Source organism: Squalius cephalus (assembly GCF_949319135.1).
Source record: "Squalius cephalus genome assembly, chromosome: 11".
Lineage (NCBI taxonomy): Eukaryota > Metazoa > Chordata > Actinopteri > Cypriniformes > Leuciscidae > Squalius > Squalius cephalus.
Window position 1 is genome coordinate 18340735 of NC_137132.1, and position 12249 is coordinate 18352983.

At 38.1% G+C, this 12249-nt stretch overlaps 1 protein-coding gene across 3 annotated transcripts in view; it reads right to left on the reverse strand.

Annotated features, from left to right (window-relative positions):
- Positions 1-12249, reverse strand: part of pitpnm3 (PITPNM family member 3) — a 79629-nt gene that overhangs the window by 34030 nt on the left and 33350 nt on the right. For 2 of the 3 annotated variants that reach the window (XM_079886135.1, XM_079886133.1), the window contains exons 4-5: positions 2594-2661; positions 2283-2503 (exon numbers count right to left, since the gene is read on the reverse strand). In XM_079886135.1, the coding sequence (XP_079742261.1) occupies positions 2283-2503; positions 2594-2661 (289 nt within the window). The remainder of the gene's footprint in view (positions 1-2282; positions 2504-2593; positions 2662-12249) is intronic. The other variant, XM_079886134.1, reaches the window with a different exon arrangement.

Below are 12249 nucleotides of genomic sequence, written 5' to 3' on the forward strand. Positions count from 1 at the left end.
CATTCCCAAAGAAGTAAACCAAAAGGTAATAAGGTATTTAAGAGTTTAGAGATAACTTGCACACAGAGGAGGGTGTGTCCTCCAGGCAAATGGCATCCTGCTCCCAAAAGGTGTAAACTCTGAATGCAAATTCCCATTGTTAGCAAATGTTTCCATGTGAAAGAAGTTTCCGTCTATATAAATAAATGCAACAAGAGGCTCAGGGCGATTTGAAACTCAAATTAGCCCGTGAAGCTGAGTGAACGCAAAACAATTCGCATCATGTATTTTATAATGTCAGGTTCGCATCTTCTCTCTTTATTCCAGAGCATATTATTTATTATCTTTGAACTGATTATGAAATTGGCATGATACATTTACCTGACATAATAAATTGTTACATTTGATTTTATTCTGACTGACTCTGAAATTGTTCCCGAGTAGATTAAATGGATTCGTATGTTACTGCAAGTTTGGTGTCAGATTAGTGATGACTAATATTTGGCACTAATTCAAGTGTACGTGTTTTGCAAAGACAAGAAGTGAATTTCCATTTAGGGCAGCAAACGTGCTGCTTGACCAACCTAAATCTGGGTTTGTCTTACCTCTGTTTTAATTTAATGTTACTTTAGATAAGTGTATGTGGGAAACCACTGCATGGCCAATCCAAAGCTATTATAAGACAAGTAAAGTTGGTTGACATATCTGTAGTAGTGGCCATATCTCTATTGAAGTAAACGTTACTTTAATTTCAAGTGTATGCAATCACGGGGGCTATACCAAAATATCTTTGATTGTGTACGCGTGAATGCGACCGATCTCAGGTATATAGCAATTACCTCTGTTTAGTGACCTAAGCTGGCGAGATCAAATGTATTGCTAAACTATTATGTAATTGACCAATAACCAATTGCCAATCTAACTTAAATTCGAGGTTGTGATAAAATGGAGTCTGAAATAAAATGGAGTCAGATAAAAACGTTGCAGAATTTGGAGCCCGTTTGTTGCAGTCTGGAGCCCTGAATGGGCTCTTATTTGAGGACATAAATCTGTAAAATGTTGCTCAAATTAGTGGCTGATATTTGCCATTTTTTAAATATCGGCATCGGCCGTTAAGTTTTTCTGTCTGATCAATTTGTCGGAAGCGGGACATTTAGTTCAATAGCGTGTCCGACTTTTAAGGCCAATTCACACTGCACCGACAGACAGCGACCAACAGCAACAGACACTTCGTCGAGTTTTATTGGATCAGTGTGTTCGCCATCTGACAGTGTTAGTCAGCGCTTGTTTTCAATAAAGTTCAGCAATGCTTTTAACATATTCAATCAGGTTTGTCGGGTAATGAAATGTGAAATAAATGAAGTACTGTAATCTGTTAAACATTTAATTTCACAAACCTTGCAGACTTACTCGAATCCAGCTGTGAGATCTTCTGAAGTGTATATTTGTAGATTGCATAAAAACCTACGTAGGCTACCGTGTGCGTAACAGTCTGTCCGTGTGAATTGAATGAGGAGAGTTCAGCTTTACTGGATATGAACGATCGTCAAACTTTAAATTCTTGATTTCAAACTATGCTGAGCTATATATAGTTGTCCAATGTCATATTTGTGTTATTTTCACTGTGCTGTAAGAGAAGCTATATTTACCTTGCATTTATTTGAAAACATATGATTCCAGTGCACCAGACTACATAGTGCCCTGTTGGTTACAGTGTTTACTTTCTTTTTATTCATATTTTTCAACAATTTCCTTGAAATAGGAAATAGGATTAATGTGAATTATGTGAAGTTGCCATCTAAAGTAGAAGTCTGTTTATATTTAATTCATTATCAAATGATTTATTTCTAATGTATTACATATTAAGTAAAAAAAAAAAAAAATATATATATATATATATATGTGTGTGTGTGTGTGTGTGTGTGTGTATGTATGTATGTGTGTATTTATATTGAGTTCAGAAAAACAACTGCCTCTGAATCTGTCAGCATTTTCCCATAAAGTTCAGTAAAGTCCCATGAACATTCAGACAGTTTCACCTAAGGGTGTTCCCATGACTTCAGAACAAAACATCTATGTATGTGGGATCTCATTTCATAATGTGTTTGCACAACAGCGCAAAAACCTCCATGCCAGGAAATAAAGCCAGTCCAACCAGTTACAAAACAGTACAGTTGAAAGGAAACCGTGATGGTATTAGATGATAGCCTATATACACAATGGTATTTACTTTAAAGAATACCATGGCGCATTTCCAAAAAAAACATGCCCATTAAAAATTGCTTCCAGTAACAGCTACTTACTTGGACACAAGGCAGAAGGCCTCTGCACATATAGCTGGACACGCCACCAATTTGAGGACGACATGCTGAGCTGCAGCTTGGAAATGAGCTTGAGATACTTTCTCCAATACTGAGGACAGGGTGTTTACATCTGCAGTCTTTGCACCTGGCTCTCCGCCCACCGTGTCCAGTATGTTCCCCCCGTGAACCACCAGCACCAGCAGATGTGTTTGACATTTCTTCTGGTGGACAAGGGACACGGAAAAGTCACAGCACAATATTATGGAAAAGAAAGCAGTAGAATACTGAATATTTAAAAAGGATAACCTTACCTCAGCTTCCTCTCCGTCAATGCTAGTCTGAGGGACACATTTCGGCCTCCTTACACGGTACAGACTCTCTGAGCCCATTAAGGAAAGAGCATGAGATGGATAGATGGGGATACATATAAAAAAAAGAGAGAGGGTGATTATAGCCACTTTCCACAGATGCACAGCAAACAAAACCACAAATGATTATCGATCCTTCAAAGCACACTCATCCGCCCCTCACTAATGATTTTACCTTCTATTTATTTTCTTCATAATAACAGAAAATGTAGTGTTATCATCAAAACACCATACTGGTACCATCATATTTGAAAACAGGTCAATAAGAAACAGACAGAGCTTGGGATTTGTATCAGGCAAACTCTTTCATTTTGATGTCAGCTGGTGTCATAAAAAATAACAAAATTACACACAAGAGGAAGTGGACAGGACCAACAAAAAGCTTGTCGGTGTCTCCGAATCTCCAAATAAGACTGCTGGCCTTTAGCTAAAGTAATTATACCTCACCTTCACCATTGCATGCTCTATTTTTTTTTTTTTTTTCATTTGTAGCTTCCCACTCTGTTCTGCCATCTCATTCTCACACTCTCATGATCTAGCGCTCCTGATCTGGCTGGCCTCCAGTCATTCTGACAGCATGGAGCTTGTGCGCATGCCATCTCAATGCCTTTTATTAATCTATGTGCTTTTAGGAGGGAAATGTATGAAGGTAAAAGAGTAGCAAAACTCGAGAGCACGTAGATGTGAATTTGAGAACTTGTACAATAAATATTCGTACTTGTACGTGAACATTTACACTCACAGCTCCAATGTGAAAACATGTAAAATAAAAATCTGAAGTTGAATGTTGAAATTTGCCCACGCAGACAATAGTCACAAATCTGTATTCTGAATCTGAAGCTGCAGACAAGTAGTCACAAATGTGTAAAATGCCATTCACAGAAATACAATAACAGACACAAACTTGTAATATATATTTGCATTTAATCTTACATTCACATTCGCAGTACAACCTCAATTAGACACTTGCAACTTCTAAAATCTGTCACTGCAATTTCAAATTTTGCGCCTTGACTTTTGCTACTCTTTTCGCGTTATATTAGGTGTTTTTGCAACTCAGTGACGGCAAGAGACAAAGGGAGACAGGAGCGGGGGTGTTCAAAGGAGCCGTTTTATTGGTTGGCGCCTAGCCAATGAAATTGGACTTCTATTGTACGCGATGATGTCACGAAACCCGCCTCCTCGTGGACGATCTGAAACGCTAACATGGTTTAATGCATTAGACTGATATTAAAAGAAATAAATAATATTATCAAACGCAGTAAACACCATACTAATAATGCAGAAAAGCAGATGAGCACAGAATATCTCTGATGTCCCCAGAGTGTGTATGTGAAGTTTTAGCTCAAAATACCCCACAGATATTTTAATATAGCATGTTAAAGCGCCAACCAATAAAACAGCTCCTTTGAACACCCCCGCTCCCGCCCCCCTTTCTCTGTTGCCATCACTGAGTTGCAAGTGCACAAGTTAGTTTTGCACCTAATATATCGCGAAAAGATTAGCAAAAGTCTAGGCGCAAAATTTGAAATTGCAGTGACAGATTTGAGAAGTTGCAAGTGCCTAATTGAGGTTGTACTGCGAATATGAATGTAAGATTAAATGCAAATATATATTACCCTTGTATTTCTGTGAATGGCATTTTACACATTTCTGACTACTTGTCTGCAGCTTCAAATTCAGAATACAGGTTTGTGACTATTGTCTGTTCAACTTCAGATTTTTATTTTACATGTTTTCACATTGGAGCTGTGAGTGAAATGTTCACGTACAAGTTCGAATATTTATTGTACAAGTTCTCAAATTCACATCTACGTGCTCTCGAGTTTTGCTACTCTTTTACCTTCATAGTAATGTTGGAAACTCACAATCCACAAGGTGAAACTTCAAGGAATTCAATCCCCAAGTGGTTGTTCAATGTAACATTACACATATTTACAACATGCCCTCTAAAACCAGTTGGATATTTGTCAATGGCGAATTTATGAATAACAATGTCTGGTTTTCTTTTCTTTTCCCATATTACTCAGTGCTCCTCTCATTATTGTCAAATTTCAGGTGTTTTTCAATGATCTAATCTGCAACCGTTATTGAAATCCAATCCCATCATTATGTAATGCGAAAGCATAATCTGAAAAACAGAGCCAGTTAAGAGTTATACAAACAAGCACTGCATTGATTCATAATCCATCCTTTCGCAGGCAAGTGTGGGAAAACGTATGTATTTTGACCATCAAGATGATGTCATGACAACCCTGAGCTGCTGTAACATCAAACAGACTGAGCCGATGATAGACCAGACTACTTCTCTTAATGGCATATTCATTCACTTCTAAATCACTAGGTCTCCAAGGAGCAATTTTGTTCATTGAAAAGCTGTACCCGACTGCAGAAAACCCTCCCAATAGTGAGAGCCTGTGCTAATCCCAGCTGCAGGCTTTCATTCACAGCCACACCATAAGGAAAACAGTCAGGGAGCAGAGCTGTGTTCTCTCCTGTGCTTTACACTGTATGCTGCCAATAAGCTGCAGCATTTTCAGGCTCAGTGCCACTTTCTTACAATAGCCTGTCTGACCTCATCCCCAGATGCATGTAAGACACAAACAAATTCAGCTTACGTAATGAACCATATATAGGCCGTAGCTAGAGGATTCGGGGCCCCCTGAAAAAATATTGATGTGGGCCCCCACAACCCTCCACCAATATCATATGCTGTACAATAGATGAGCATGGAGGCCCACATAACAGAAGATGGTGATGTTGTTGTAAAACCTTTATTTTAAAAGTTAAAACTAATAAAAGTACAACTAATAAAAACTAATAAAAAGCAAGAAATTGTTAAATAATAATAAAACCAATTTTAAAAAAAGTAACAGCAAAATAATGTTTCCCCCCCCCCATCAGTCTGTTATAATTCATAAATCAAAAAGTAAACATTTAGAAATTGACAAGAATGCAGTCAAATAAAAAAAAAAAATCATTTATTGCCTTATTTTTTAATAAAGATAATATGGAACTGGTAATATTATTAAATAAAGCTATAATTTATTCATTCAAGTGCAGTGTGTTGTATTCGTGTTTTCAGCCGGCAGGTCCGATGCATAATGCAATGCGTCGTGACTCTATTTACAATAGTGTAAAAATACAGGGATTTTGAACACGTCATTATTCTGTCGATTGTGGTGCGCACCGATAATGAAAAGTGACAGTACCCGGCAGGCTGTAGATGGTAGTTTTCTAATTCCCAGAGAAATAACAATACAACCTGTCTTTTAGAACGTCTTGATCGACTGGGATACAACAAATCTCCTGGCCTCCCTCTCCTTCTTTTCATGGCCTTTCTGGTACCCTGTTTTATGTTTCGACATTTTTCAGTCAGTCAGTCTCCTGCTCTTCCACCGAATTCATCGTTAACTTCAGGCACTGCCGCCTCAACTCTGATTGGTTCTGTTCACGAGCTGGGATGGGACTTACAATTTTATTGGGTCCATCTGATGTTTGTCACTGACTGAATAATTAATAAATACTTTAGATCGGACTAAACCATTTTTAGGGAGGTAGCCTAAGAGAAGCAGATATTTGGGAAAAATATTTTGCATGTTTTTGTGGTTTTCATTTAAATCTCAGGCATACAACTAATATAAATATTAGAATTATTCATACAACAGGGGCCTATATAGTATTTTGTGGGGCCCCCTGGGCAGCGGGGGAAAAAATAATTGTCACCACCTTTCACCCCACTAGCGACGGCCCTGGCCATATATATGGATCGACAGACCGACCGACAGACAGACAGACAGACGGATGGACGGTGAGCTTTGTGTGTTAAAGGGACTATGTGTAGCTTTTTAGGTATTTTATTATCTAAAATCAATATTTTTATTCATAAATAGGCCCTCAATGGTGTAAAAATACCTATGCCAATGATCAGACTAATCTTTATTATCTTTATATTCATGGGACGGGTAGGTCCACGGAGGCTTCCATGTAGTTCCGCCATCTTGAAAAACTATAATAGCAGAGAGGGACAAAAAGTACTAGGCCAACGCGTTTCCACAACGCGTTTTTCGTTCAGAACCAGCGTCACGTGACTGAAGCCAGCAGAAGCGGAGAAGCAGAGCAGAGAGAGAGTTTAAAATCCTGCACTGCACGGTTATTTATACACCGTTCATTCATACATACATATGAGTCACAGGATAAGGAGTCCTCGTCGTCGAAAAAGTCCAAAATAGACCGTAAAAGGAAACGTGACCGGAGATTACAAAAACAAGGGTTAATGTCGGGATAGCTAATGCAGGAGAAAGCTTTCAAAAGAGACCCTGAAGTTGCCTGCTTTCTTCTCGACAGGTAAGTCAATGTTACGGTCTTAATTACAAGCTTTTTTTTCATTGCTTGGTTGTGTACTTTATTATATAGACAGTAGAACATTTATCGTTAAAAGTTAAACAGGCTCTTTGATGAATAGCAGCTATTGAGTAAAGTAACGTTAGAGAAGGCTCTGATGATGATGATATCTAACAATGCACGTACTTCAAAAAATATAACGATTAAAGAAGGCATTACTACTAATTACCATAGTTAATGTTTTTCACAGTCAGTAATTCATACTGTAACATTCTTTTTTTCGTTGTTTCAAGTTTCAGTTTGTTTTAAATAACAAACCTGTTCACCCGAAGAAAAACTCGAAGTGCTATTATAAGACATCCTGTCATAGCTTTTTGGTACATAACGGCTACCATAGATGCAACGCGCATTTGAAAAAGTGAGGCGCTGGAGAGCATTATTCGTTTGAATGCAAAATACAATTTCACCACTAGATGGGAGAAATTCCTACACATAGTCCCTTTAATGAAATTGCACAGTAGGAATTTAATGCTCGGCCAGAGCGGCAGAGCGGGAAACGCTGAGAACTCCAACAGTTTAGTTTCAATTGGACTCAAAAGGTGAGAAAGTGATGGCAAAGAGATGGAGAGAAAAGGATAACAAGCAATAAGGACAGGAGAATGACAAGGTGGGGGGCAATGGGGACATTTTGTTCTTATTCACTCTGCTCTGGAGTTGCTTTAGCTCATGTCCTCTATTTACAACAGCCCAGACACCCAGCTCTACCCCTGCAGATTTATAGCATCCTGTAGAGAAATACAGAATCAATGGACAGGGAGAGAGACAGAGCAATTAGAGAGAGAGAGAGATACAGACAGGGAGGGCATGTGAAGAATTCGAAAAAGAAAGGAAGAAGAAAGAGAAAGGAAGAAAATCCTACCAACAAGTTGGACCAGGGTAAAATGTGTATTGACTGAGCTCGTTCCTCCTTTTGATTCCACGATCTTATAGTTTAACAAAACGGATTTCTACCAGGGAAACCTGAGCCAGGATAACACTACAGTGAGGACATTCCTCCCGCCTGCCACAACAGACCCAGCCTGAAAAGCACAGTCATGGACTGAATCAGTTATTTTGACTAAAAATGAATCAAAAAACTTCAGCGTGGTTTTTGTTATTTTCATAAGAAACAACATTAAAATGCACATTTGTAAGCTTGAAAACTATGAAAGTAAAATCAATCTTTACCTACTTTCATATAAAAAACGTCATATATGCAACAGAATGTCATAGAAATAACATAATATTCTTATTTTGCACATAAATATTTGGTCTTATTTAGACGAATATTAAAATAAATAAAGGGGACGGGAATTTTTTTATTAAAATTCCGGATGGAAATATTTGTACAGGATGAAAATATTACTATCTTGTGTTCACCAAAGAGAAAATTTACAATATTTTTGATCAATTCAGGAAAATTTAGAGTAAAACTTTTCAAACACACATGACCTCTATAGACTCTCATTAGGAAAGAGCAAAAGCTTAGATAAAGATAAAGTCTCATAATTTGATGGAAGGCAATAGCTGCTAAGGTAGGATTGGTCTAATGTTTTTAAAGCATGATGTGGTAGAGTGTCAAGACAGAGAGATATAAAGAGAAAGGGATCAAGGGGAGAGAGAATGAGCAACAAGAGAATAGAAGCGACAGATGAAATAGATTGAGATTGAAAGAGATAGAAAGAGGGCTGTTCAGAGTGCAGATATGCATTTACAGTGGAGATAAACATGGACGTGTTGCCAAAAATATCACGAGGTTGACAGTGGCTGCAGGCTGCCTTTAACTCAGTGATCGGTTGAGCTCACGCAGAGTCTCAACAGAGAAGTTACGAGTATCTCAACTGAAGAGAGCTAGAGATGATATCAATGAAATGTTGCTCTGATCACATGCTGTAGTGTAGAGAACCAAAGACATAACAAAACTGAATTGCCAATGGTGCGGAACAAGCAGTAAGGGTATCCAAAATGCTAGAAAATGCAGAACTTATGCAGATTAGATGCAAAAATACCAATCGCTTAGCTGATAATGCTGGAGCTATTGGTGGATACAGTGCTTAAACCATATAGGCTACTTAATACATGATTTAATTCAGATTTTAAATGTTATTATTTATTAACATATGCATATTTGCATATAACTGCATATATATGCATATAACGTGCATATTTATTGAAGAACACACAGATCTTGGCACTTCTGGAATTACAATTTATTCATTGAATATATCAATACTCTATAGTTTCTGTTAATAAAAAAATAGTCTGCAAAAAGTTGTCATAATTACAGGAGAAATATTAGAAATACTGAAAATATTAAAGTGCTTTTATTTTATTTAAAAACGCTACAGTAACGGGGCTTTTATTTTATGATATTTTTATGTTGCATTTTGGTTGAAAACTGTCCTTTGAATATTGTGTTGGATTACAGGGGCCTTTGAAAAACATTTACAAAAACACACCCCAATTCAGTGATGTATCAGGCATTCTAGCTATTAATAAAGGGATCCTATTAAGCTTTTTCACTTTTCAACTTTAGTGAGTGTGTAATGTTGCTGTTTGAGCATAAAAAAGATCTGCAAGGTTACAAAGCTCAAAGTCCACTCCAAAGGGAGATATTTTATTTAAAGGGATAGTTCACTCAAAAATGAAAATTGTGTCATGACTTACTCAACCTCGTGTTGTTCTAAACCTGTATGGGTTTCTCTGTTCTGTTGAACACAAAAGAAGATATTTTGAAGAATGTCAGTAACCAGACAGTTGATGGACCACATTGACTTCCATAGTATTTTTTTTTTCCCACTATGGAAGTCAATGGGGTCCATCAACTGTTTGGTTACCGACATTCTTCAAAATATCTTCTTCCACTCATGGAATATGCAATTTCCACCCATGGAATTTTTAAATTTCCACCCATGGAATATGCAAAAAAAGGTGCGAGGCCTAGTTGAGCAGCATTAGAGAAGACAGTGTTGTTGCTATGTCAAAGAGACAATGTTTTGTACACCCCGTTTCCAAAACTCCTTGGTTTGACCTTCCTAAGGCCGACGAACTTGAGTGGTTAAAATTGTTCCTGAACATTACAACCCCAATGTAGCAAGGTTATTTGTTATGGGAAGAAGGAGGCGGAAATAAAAGTAAAGATGGCAGCCCCTCACGGACGACTGTCGCCACACAGAATAAAACAAAACATCAAATAAAACAGCCCAGGCCTGGTCCTCTCTCATCCTTCACGATCATCGCTCCTCCTTTTATGCCTCTGCTCCGCTCCTCCGTGAGAGATACGAGACAGGTGTTGTGCTGAATCTTTTTACCCTTTTTAATTTTGTGCCAAATTATTACCCCCCTTGTTGAAGTCAGTACCTGATGGCCTAACAATCCTAACCCCAACCCTAATGCTAACCCCTCCCCCACAACTAATCCTAAACCTAACAATACTAGGGGGGTAATAATTTGGCGGGGGTCAGAATTCGGCACAACACCTGTTACACACAAAAGCTTCTCCCGAAACGGAGCAGTTCCCACTTTATCGGGACAATCAAATGTTTATGGATCACAACTTGAAAGTATGTCTTATTATTTGTAGTTGTGTTTTCTATTAACAGTTCCAATTATAAGTTTTATGTAGTTTCTATGATGTAAACAAAGGGCAAAGCTGTTTGGCTCTGCTCGCCTGTCAGCCAACATTAGTGTTGATTATAGTGTTTCTGTAGCTTTTGTAAGCTCTCGCTTCTGTAAGACTGTTTACCGCCCCTTAGGAAAATTAACCTTGGATTTGTGATCGATTACTGTTTGTATTACCATAGTTTATGACAAATATCATGATTAAATGGTGTATAATGTATCTAAAATGTATAAGAAAAAAAGAAAACATACCACTCTGAAACATCCAGTGAAATACGTACTTGTCCATGCATGGAGTCCGTGCATGTAATCCACTCTGGACGATCCTCTTGTTTGTTAACATTCTTAAGTCTGAATCAGGCTTGAATTGGTTTGAAATTGACGCCATCCTTAATATTTACACCTGAGCAGATGAAACTCGCGGTTATGTAAGGGACGTGACATTTCCCGAACACGGGGAGCCAATCACAACACACTGGGCAAGCTAACCAATCACAGGACATTTCGTATTTCGGAAGCAGGGGCTTCATTGAAACATGAATCAACAACGCATTCAAGTCAGATAGGGGAGAGAGGTGCTGTAAAATATGTGAAAAATAATAACAATCAAGCATGAAAGCATATCCTAGTACACTCCAAAAACAAAATGAAGACTTTGTAAAAGTGCATAATAGGACCCCTTTAAATGGATTGCTTCTGCATGGTGTGATTGATGTTTTGTGAAACAGTTACAGACTGTCACTTCACTGTGACACACATAACAATGAGTTGTGGCCACAGGCACATGGGAAAAGTGTTGTGATTTCAAGAAGAGCAGAGAGGACATTTCTGACCATCTGCTTGACAGGGAACACACCTGGCTGTACCAAATCCCAGATGCAGAATGTTAAAAAAGAACACATTCCAGCTTCTCGTCAAATTTGCTATGGACAGCAATATGTTCAGTGGAAATACATTTAACAATCTGACCCCAGCAGCACTCACCCTCTCAGATAAGAGAATATGTAGGAAAAATACAAACTTACGCACATACAAATATATCGCCACAAATTCACTGTGAGGAGCACATAAGATGAATTCCACCCAAATTCAAGTCTGTGTATGTGAGCATGTGATTGAAGTTACTGCAGCAGAGCATCTGTACTCTCTGCTGTGTGTATGTTGGCATGCTGTCAGTAGACAAGTCTGGGCAACCCTTGTTGCACAACTGACAAGTCCAGGTCTAACACCTGTCCACCACCATCACACTACAGAAACACATCAACTCACAACAGGTGTGTAGTGTTAACACTGAACAAGCCCATTTTTTTGGGCTAGATGCATCAACAGCATTCATCTCCCATTGTAGGATAGAAATGTGTCAGCCGCTAGAGATTCTGCTGTAACATTTGTCCTGAAGTACATTCACATTGTGATTTAAAAATCTGTCAAAACTATAGTCTATTCGGTCAACTACTCGTCGTCACTTTAAAGTGTAGACTATTTTGTTGATTATAATGGGAGTGAATCAGTTTTAACACCCATCATCTAGTGTAAGGATGGTACTTCAGGTTTTTAACTTCAAGTAAAAAATAAAAATACAATATTTACTGTAG